Source organism: Ylistrum balloti, unplaced genomic scaffold (genome assembly GCF_031769215.1).
Source record: "Ylistrum balloti isolate Yb309-2 unplaced genomic scaffold, AGI_CSIRO_Ybal_v1 Utg370414, whole genome shotgun sequence".
NCBI lineage: Eukaryota > Metazoa > Mollusca > Bivalvia > Pectinida > Pectinidae > Ylistrum > Ylistrum balloti.
This window is the reverse complement of record NW_026782281.1, coordinates 27,351-36,025: the sequence shown is the minus strand read 5'-3', so window position 1 is coordinate 36,025 and position 8,675 is coordinate 27,351. Positions and strand designations below refer to the sequence as shown.

The 8,675-nt window shown below is 33.3% G+C and overlaps 1 protein-coding gene across 1 annotated transcript; it reads left to right on the top strand.

Moving 5' to 3' along the window:
• Nucleotides 1-360: 360 nt before the first annotated feature.
• LOC132554500 (uncharacterized) lies at nt 361-8,217 on the top strand. The gene is made up of 7 exons (XM_060218809.1): nt 361-560; nt 3,553-3,635; nt 3,893-4,087; nt 4,621-4,734; nt 5,823-5,903; nt 6,278-6,362; nt 7,820-8,217. Exons 1-7 carry the CDS (start codon nt 361-363, stop codon nt 8,130-8,132), a joined length of 1,071 nt encoding a protein of 356 aa, XP_060074792.1. The 3' UTR covers nt 8,133-8,217.
• The last annotated feature ends 458 nt before the right edge of the window (nt 8,218-8,675 follow it).

Here is an 8,675-nt window from a genome sequence, read left to right as displayed (position 1 = left end):
ATGTTTGAAGCGATACTATAGTATAAATAAAACTGGTGGCACGCCTCGTTGTAATTCCTTTTAAGGTTGGCGCGGTTCAGAATATACACCTTTACTTCACTTTCTTGTGAAATCATCGAATATTGTGATATATGGAAATTATTCAATTATAGGGTAAGCGCACCTCCCGATCTGGTTTTCGATATTCATTTTGACCAACTTTAATTATCCTACATCGATTCCGCACTTTAGGCCCCTCTCATCATAGCTGTTCGATGACCGTGCAGTATGAATATTTACAGGTGCTAATCGCTAGTGTGTATGTTCCTTTGTGTTTAATTACTCGAATCAAAGAAAAAGCTTAGAAGTCTATATTTAATTATGTCCAAGTACTCTATATTTAGTATGTTATCTCTGTTTAAAACAGGTGCCATTCAGTTGAATTCGTATAAGTCCTCCGGCGACAGAAAGGTTGAGGTTTTCCGGGAAAATGTATACCGAGAACTTAAATGGCGAGGTCTATGTAGTACTTGTTGGACGAATCACAACACAGATGTCGTATGTAAACAGTATGGATTCATGTAAGGCATACAATACTATTAACTTTTCCTTGACTTTGCTACAGTCATATCTAACAATACAAGTAAATTCCTTTCAGAGATGGTGTTGGGATATTTAACAAGACAAGATATTTAACGTGTATATATCATGTACAATTGAATTTTTTCGTATATTATCGAAAATTAAGCGAATTGTATTGAAATCAGTCATCCAGCGAACCATTGCATGACGTCATATGAACGGTTACTGTAAACGTACCTAAAATGCAAGAATCTAATTTCAGCGCAATATCTTTTTTTTTTTTTTTGGGGGGGGGGGGGGGGGTAATTAGTGCAATGGTGAATTAGCGCATCCAGATTTATTGATATAAAACAAAAGAAAAGAGACTACATTTTACGCAATAATATATTCGGGGATATTTTCACTGCGTAAAGTGCTGAAATTACGTTTCCGCTACGTTAACAGTATGTATAATAGAACTTGTGAATTAAAGGATTTTGTTCTTGTTTACGGAGCTACTAAATCTATTCTAGGAAAATATATGATATTTTATATGTAAAAAACCCTGATGAGCACACAGTCTTCTTATTGACATTGATAAGATCAAAGTCAACATGTTCAATACAGTACTAATATCTACTAAACCGTTACTCGTTTATGATTCCATCCTTTTTTACTCAGGAATGGGGAATTCCAGGCGGAAAATGAATCGAGTTCTGATACATGGGAAAATTTCGCATATGCTTGCTTTGGTAACGAAACACACCTTTCTGAATGCCCTGTGGTCGAGGAATGTAAGAAATGTACAACTGGAAATGTCATTGTGAAGTGTTATATAGGTAATATTGCACAGTATCAGAAAAATCGCTGTCATTTTTATCTAGTTGATATATTTTATTTGACAAATTAGCAATATGTCGGATGAAACACCTTTTTCACTCTTTGGGTTCGTCTTCCTCTCTTTCCTCCTTTTTAGGCTAAACGTACTCAGTACGCATAGCCTATTGCGACGGCCTTTCAGACAAAATTGACCGATCCTGGCCTTCTCATTGGCTGAAATATCGAAAAGCGTAAATAATGCCGCGATTTTTCAAATCGCTATTTTACAAGCATCCAAAATTAGTTTATTTTTTAATAACAATACGATTACTATATATTTCAAAAAAGAAGCACAGTATGGTTGAACTATTAATAAATTTTGAACAATATATTTTACGGAATTATCGACATGACGTAAGCGTACAGAACACTGTACGTGCGAGTTGGCGCCATGATAAGAAGCTAGTCTGGGGGCTTGGTTTGAATTATCAACTAACAGCACTTATAAACAAACAAAACTTACAAACAGAACATCAATTTTGCTTTAATCTTTGTCGTTGTGGCAAGATCTTCTTAATATATAATACCACTTTACCTCATTAGACGTCACAAAATTGGACTGTTCGTCCTACGGGCACACCCGCCGATATGACACTTTTTCAGGATTTTCACACCCACCGCCATGACACTTTTTCAAGTTTTTGAAGATAAAAAGTTTGCGCTTCGTGGGCAAGGTACATTTGGTGCTCATGATTTATGAATAATATATTTTTAATACTGTACTGATCATGATGTTGACTTTGTTATAACTTATACTTTTTGCCTTTTAGTTTTATTTGATGAAGGTTGGTTGTGTTGATTTCTCAAGGATTGTTAATGTGTATCAAAGTGCCTTGAAATGAAAATATTCCTTCAAACAAAGCGAGTATAAAAAAAATCCCAAAATATTGATTTAGCGTGTCATGGTGACATTATCTAATGCATTGGATATCAGAAATAGTAGTAGCTATAGTGAAAATATTGTAAATTTTGTATATGTAAGTCTGGTTTAATCTCATAGAACTATGCCTTTATAGACATAATTACTGTAAGAAAAGTCTAACCATGATACCCATGATACTTCAAGGAAGATGGGCATGTAAATACATTAAATGTAATTACTTACACTTTAATCTATCTGAAATGATGTGTACACCTTATCAACTTTCCTCAGCTATAAATGTAATTATAATAAGTAAGGACTATTACTTTGAAATACATTCAAAATAAAGAATTAGGTATAAAGTCCTTTCGATTTGTCTAAATCCTCATATTGATAGGATAGTAATTGCAACATCTTGGGTATTTCAAAGGTTTTATTTAGTCAACTTCATCATAGAGCTATTTATCATTTGGCTTGTTGGCGAAATTTGAAATATATGTAAAGTGTAGAATTTTTGTAAAGTGTAGGAGTATGGGGAAAGTAATATAGCTTAGCGGTTATTTGTGAACATTTTTCAATACGTTTAGCCTCTCAGTACTTTCAGTACTTTGATTATATTCTCTCATGCATACGTTCTCCTTATAGGGGAATACAACGACACATGCGCCAGACAACGTAATTGTAAAGACGGCTTAGTTTGTGTACATGAAGTATGCACCTGTGATAACGAAATCAATTCGTATTGGAACGAAGAGGAAAAGAGATGTTCAAAAGGTAAGTTATGGTTAGAGCAACAGACGCTTATTACAAAAACAAGTTTGGTATCTGTCATTTTGTCAAACCTATCAAATCAGGACTTTTCCCTCTGGATCCTGCAGTACAAAATACATGTTCAATATAAACGATGTACACGCTGATAGTGAGATTATCCTCTCTATGACAGATCTACATCAAATTTATAGGCAAACATCCAATACAAAGAGGCATATTATTTTTTCTTAATATACATATGCATTTTAGAGCCTGAACCGAATGTATTTAATTGTAGTCTCAGTCCATATTACGGTTTATAAATAATACACTTGCTTCTAAGACTTTATGGTCAAAGGGAAGTAATTTAAATAACATAATCGAATGAATGTAATTCTTTAAATAATTCATAATCAAATTGAGGTGATTCTTTCATGATATACAATCAAAGGGAGGTAATTATTTGAATAATATATAATGAAAGGGAGGTAATTATTTAAGTAATATATAATCACCGGAAGGTGTAAGGGAACCGGAAACAGAACGTGTAAATGTGGAACCGATGCCGAGTTTTGGGACACAAGAACAAGCAAATGTCAAGAGAGTACAGAGAAATATATTCTGCTTAATAAGCTACATTGTTGATAATTCATTTACTTTTTTGCTCTTTATTACAGTTTAAGATTAATTAAATTTGGATAATATTTGTTTAAGATAATTTCGATCACATAATTTATTTTAAAAATCGTAAGAAGAAAAAAAGAAATGAAATGTGAATTATAAATGACGAAGATAAAATCAAACGTATTTTTTGGAGAAATTACGTTAGCTAATTTAGATTATTTTCTACAAAACACAAAGGATCCAACTTTTCTGCGGTTTTCGTTCCATTGACCCAAACCTTCCAATCAGCAAGGGAGTTCTGCATTGAAAAGTTAGGAGGAAACCTGGCTCTGCCTGAAGAAGTTCAACATTTGTTCCTTGAATGTGCGATGTATGATGCAGATATATGGCTTGAGCATGTGTCACTGTACAAAGAAATGGATATTGAATATGGTATAATACCTTTAGCTTCATCAATGGTTAAATTAATTTATTTGTTTTGATATGATAATATGGATATTTAAGACATTGTCACTTTGGTTAATAAGGAATCTACATTCTAACACATAGTATACTTGCTTAAGTGAATGAATTTTTGTGAGGCAGTAACCAAATTCATCCAAGAGGATTGTTTTGAAAAGGACGCGTGCTGACTCTCAACTCAATGTCCTTTCTTTTAACTTAAGCATTCCCTATTACATCATGTCTTTTTATAGTTTTTTTTTTACCTTTAACAGTTTATAATACTTTACATGTGACTGAAAATCATTATAGCCAAAAGGCTTTATATCTATAATTTATAGGATGATATGAGTACTTGTATTCAATGCACAACAGCTAATACAATTTTTGAATATTAATTTAATTATCCATGAATAAATCAAACACCGGGAGGAAGTCTGACAAGATAAATATGAGAAAGTTACACATTTGTATTACCTGACAAGCAAAAAAACTTGTATTAATACAAAATTGATATATCTTAGATACCACAGAAAAAACTCGGCAATGCTTATATGGAACCAAATCTGGCGGAATGTTGTATACGAACGGCCAAGTGGATTGTTCGGAAACCTTCAGTTTCCTCTGTGTAGTAAACGGTAAGAGAAGTTCAACAAAATCCCATTCACAAATAACAGGTATGTTTCCTTTCGTTGGCTATTGTTGTTTTTCACTCTGACGTATGCAAATTCTAATATGATGTGGTTTTATAAGAAAATAATGGTATCATATGAATGAGATACAATATATATCTTTCAAAATATGGCCATGAATTCTTAAAATGTAAATAGTTTGCTCCTAAAAATTTCCTTCCCTGTTAATCATTTTGATGCCAGAATAAGATGGAAAGGCCATCCCCACATATGTGAGAAACCCTGAACTGGTACTTCTTCTGAAAGGCTGTTACAACGAATGTAAAGCCAGATAAATAAATAAGTAAAAAATAAGATAAAAATGTCGGTTATGAAATAAATTATTTGCCGCAGATTGATTTATTGTCTAACTTTCCTCCTCATCTGCAAGGTCTATAAAGTTCCATTTCCACCGACATTGAGTGTGTATGTTTAAATTGTACCTTTCTGAGAGGAGAATCTGGATAACTTTTGTAATGTTGAAACTAAATTATCTAAAGTTCAGAAACTTAATTCTTTTTATAATTTTTTATCTAAAAATACAAAATAATTGCCTTTCTAATTATAAGCTGTAGCTTTATACATCGTTTCTTGTAGCGCATCAAAAGCAATTTTTAATCTCGTTTTATTGTTCCGAAAATTATATGATGTATATGTACTTGGTCAGTAAGGGTGTTGTAAACGTGTGCGGGACGGAACGATGTGAGTACAAGTGCGTTTGATTGGAGTTGTTATTACACGTTTTGTTGTTTGGATGAATAAACAATAAAAGGATAAAAGTCGAATTAAATTTATTTGTTTATTTACTGCCATTTCAAAAAACATAAAAATACGCTGCTTGCTTGCTATCGTAGACCTACTTCGTACAACCGTAATCAACATCATGAAACTGATATCGTCAACCTTATTTATACATTTCGTTCATCGAATTTCGAGATAACGAGTTTTGACTGTACTTGTAACCATATACGATTCATGTTGTTTGGTATAAACAAGTTGGCTGTGTTACTGACCCCAGTAAAGCCAATGTTATAAAGTACCCTTATTTTCACCAGGTAGTACCTACTCCAACAGTACTAAATGTAAGAAATTTAACGAATTTCACGAGGCAGTGAACACTCCCGTCCAGTCAACAGGTAAGTAAAAACTTACCTTCAATATTTCTGATACCATTCGAGTGAAAAAACTTAAGTAATGCCGACATGTTTACAAACCGAAAGCAAACAAAAATATTTACATAGAAACCCTTCAGGAAATAAAATGTAAATAAAAAGACCAGGTGTTCCAGTAGGTAGGCGTCTTCCAGAGATAGAAAATATATCTTACAGCTTGATGGAAAGCTCTCATGATTAGTTTCATAAAACTAAGATCATAATAATCGGAACTAGAGTTTTTTGTTACATTTCGTTAAAGGTTAATAACATTCGTTATTTCCTAGATTCAGTATAGAACAAGCAGCACGTCCGTTACTAGATTGTACTCAGCTCGTGTTTCATTGTTTTGTTTTCAGATCCACTGCCGATGATTATCGTCGGTGTGTCCGTATTTGTTATCTTGGTAATTGTACTGACCGGGGCAGTTTGTTTATATAAAAGGTAAGTCATATTAATTAAATATTCATGTGTTTCATGTCAGTCACGTCTCACTTTTAATGTAATGTAAAATCTGGTTTACATAGTACTAGTCACAACAGTGGTAGAAAGTAGGCTTTCAGTAAAAAGATAGTCTCCGTTTGTCTATAGATTTGGGGAATTTTTAACAAACAATGTAATAATGGTCTGTATGGTCTTTTTGAGTGATGATAATTATTTAGCTGTATGGTCCTTTTGAGTGATGATAATTATTTAGCTGTATGGTCTTTTTGAGTGATGATAATTATTTAGCTGTATGGTCCTTTTGAGTGATGATAATTATTTAGCTGTATGGTCCTTTTGAGTGATGATAATTATTTAGCTGTATGGTCTTTTTGAGTGATGATAATTATTTAGCTGTGGGGAATTTTTAATGATAATTATTTAGCTGTACAATGTAATAATTTAGCTATTGGTCCTTTTTGAGTTTGATGGTCCTTTTGAAATTATTTAGCTGTATGGTCCTTTTGTCCTTTTTGAGTGATAATAATGATTTAGCTGTACGGTCCTTTAGAGTGATAATAACAATTTAGCTGTATGGTCCTTTGAGTGATAATAATGATTTAGCTGTATGGTCCTTTTGAGTGATAATAATTATTTAGCTGTATGGTCTTTTTGAGTGATGATAATTATTTAGCTGTATGGTCCTTTTGAGTGATAATAATAATTTAGCTGTATGGTCCTTTTGAGTGATAATAATAATTTAGCTGTATGGTCCTTTGAGTGATAATAATAGTTTAGCTGTATGGTCCTTTTGAGTGATAATAATAATTTAGCTGTATGGTCCTTTTGAGTGATCATAATTATTTAGCTGTATTGTCCTTTTGAGTGATGATAATAATTTAGCTGTATGGTCTTTTTGAGTGATGATAATTATTTAGCTGTATGGTCCTTTTGAGTGATCATAATTATTTAGCTGTATGGTCCTTTTGAGTGATCATAATAATTTAGCTGTATTGTCTTTTTGAGTGATAATAATAGTTTAGCTGTATAGTCCTTTTGAATGATGATAATGATTAACCTAAATGGTCCATCTGAGACAAAAGGGTGATTTAGATATACGGTCCCTAATAGTATCCAACAAACTCAGTATTTCCAGGACATAGTTTCCTGGTATTAAATGATATCAGTGTTTGTTTCCGTTTTCACATGATCATTCACTACATAGAATTATTTCTGTTTGCTTAATATTGTTTTACATAGACTTTAACCGTAGACTTCAGTACACTTGCTTTATGTTTATAAACACCTACGCAATATACATAATTTCGCTCGTTCACTGAAATCATAGTATACAAAATTGAGACTTTTCTTCTTCTGCTGACAGATATGACGGAATTTAATGTATTTTTTTACTTATTATACAGGAGGAGGAGGAGGAGGAGGAGGAGGAGGAGAGAAAATAACAAACATGGACCAAGGGTGTTGTATGACACGCGCAAAGAAAACAATTCAGGTGTTGATAAACTTAACATTGATACAGATCCGGAGAATCAATACGATTCAACATCGGACGTGATGGAGACTAATCACTATGGTTATGGTGTACTTGGCGGGAAGCGCGGAGAAAATGCTGGAAACGATATGTACTCCCAATCTGGACAATTGAATAACAAAGACGAGTATGACACATTTATCCGGAAAGAAGAAGATACAGATGTGAATGATATGTATGATCACACACGAGCTGTTACACACGAAGATCACTATGATGAATTTCAGAAACAGAAATGATGTCAGGTGGTGGATAGGTGGCTAGGCTAGTAATAACGTGAATTCACTTTTAACGTCACCTGAAACAAAATCTTCAGTGACCTATTGCGACGGTCTTTTGTCCGTCGTCGTGCGTCGTGAACAATTTACATTTTAACTTCTTCTCAAGAAGTGATACTGGGACTGTAGCATGTTGGAATGAAGGGCAAACAAATTGGTTAAAATGAATGGCCTTGGCCCACTTTCAAGGTGACAGGGGTCAAATGTGTTAAAATCTTCAATCTTAATAATCGAAAGGTCAAGTGGTCTGAAATATAGCCTGTAGCATGTTTGAATAAATGACTACCAAGTTTGTTCGAGTGAATGACCTTGACTCACTTTCAAGGTGACAGGAGTCAAAGTCTGTGAATTTGTATTCATTTTTCATTTTGAATTACAAAACAGGCTTGAATTCGTTGTCAAGGAGGTTCAATGTTTTGAAAACTTCAGTGCAGGGCCCTAATATTTTGATTTGTTCAAATTTTTGCAGTGTCTTCTAAATCCACACTTGCTTCAAACAATAGT

Excerpts from the sequence above, each read along its gene's own strand:
- LOC132554500 (XM_060218809.1), top strand. The coding sequence starts at position 361 with ATGTCCAAGTACTCTATATTTAGTATGTTATCTCTGTTTAAAACAGGT. Across the intron at positions 4,735-5,822 it reads TTTCCTCTGTGTAGTAAACG|GTAGTACCTACTCCAACAGT; the intron begins GTAAGAGAAGTT and ends TATTTTCACCAG. Across the intron at positions 5,904-6,277 it reads CACTCCCGTCCAGTCAACAG|ATCCACTGCCGATGATTATC; the intron begins GTAAGTAAAAAC and ends TTTTGTTTTCAG.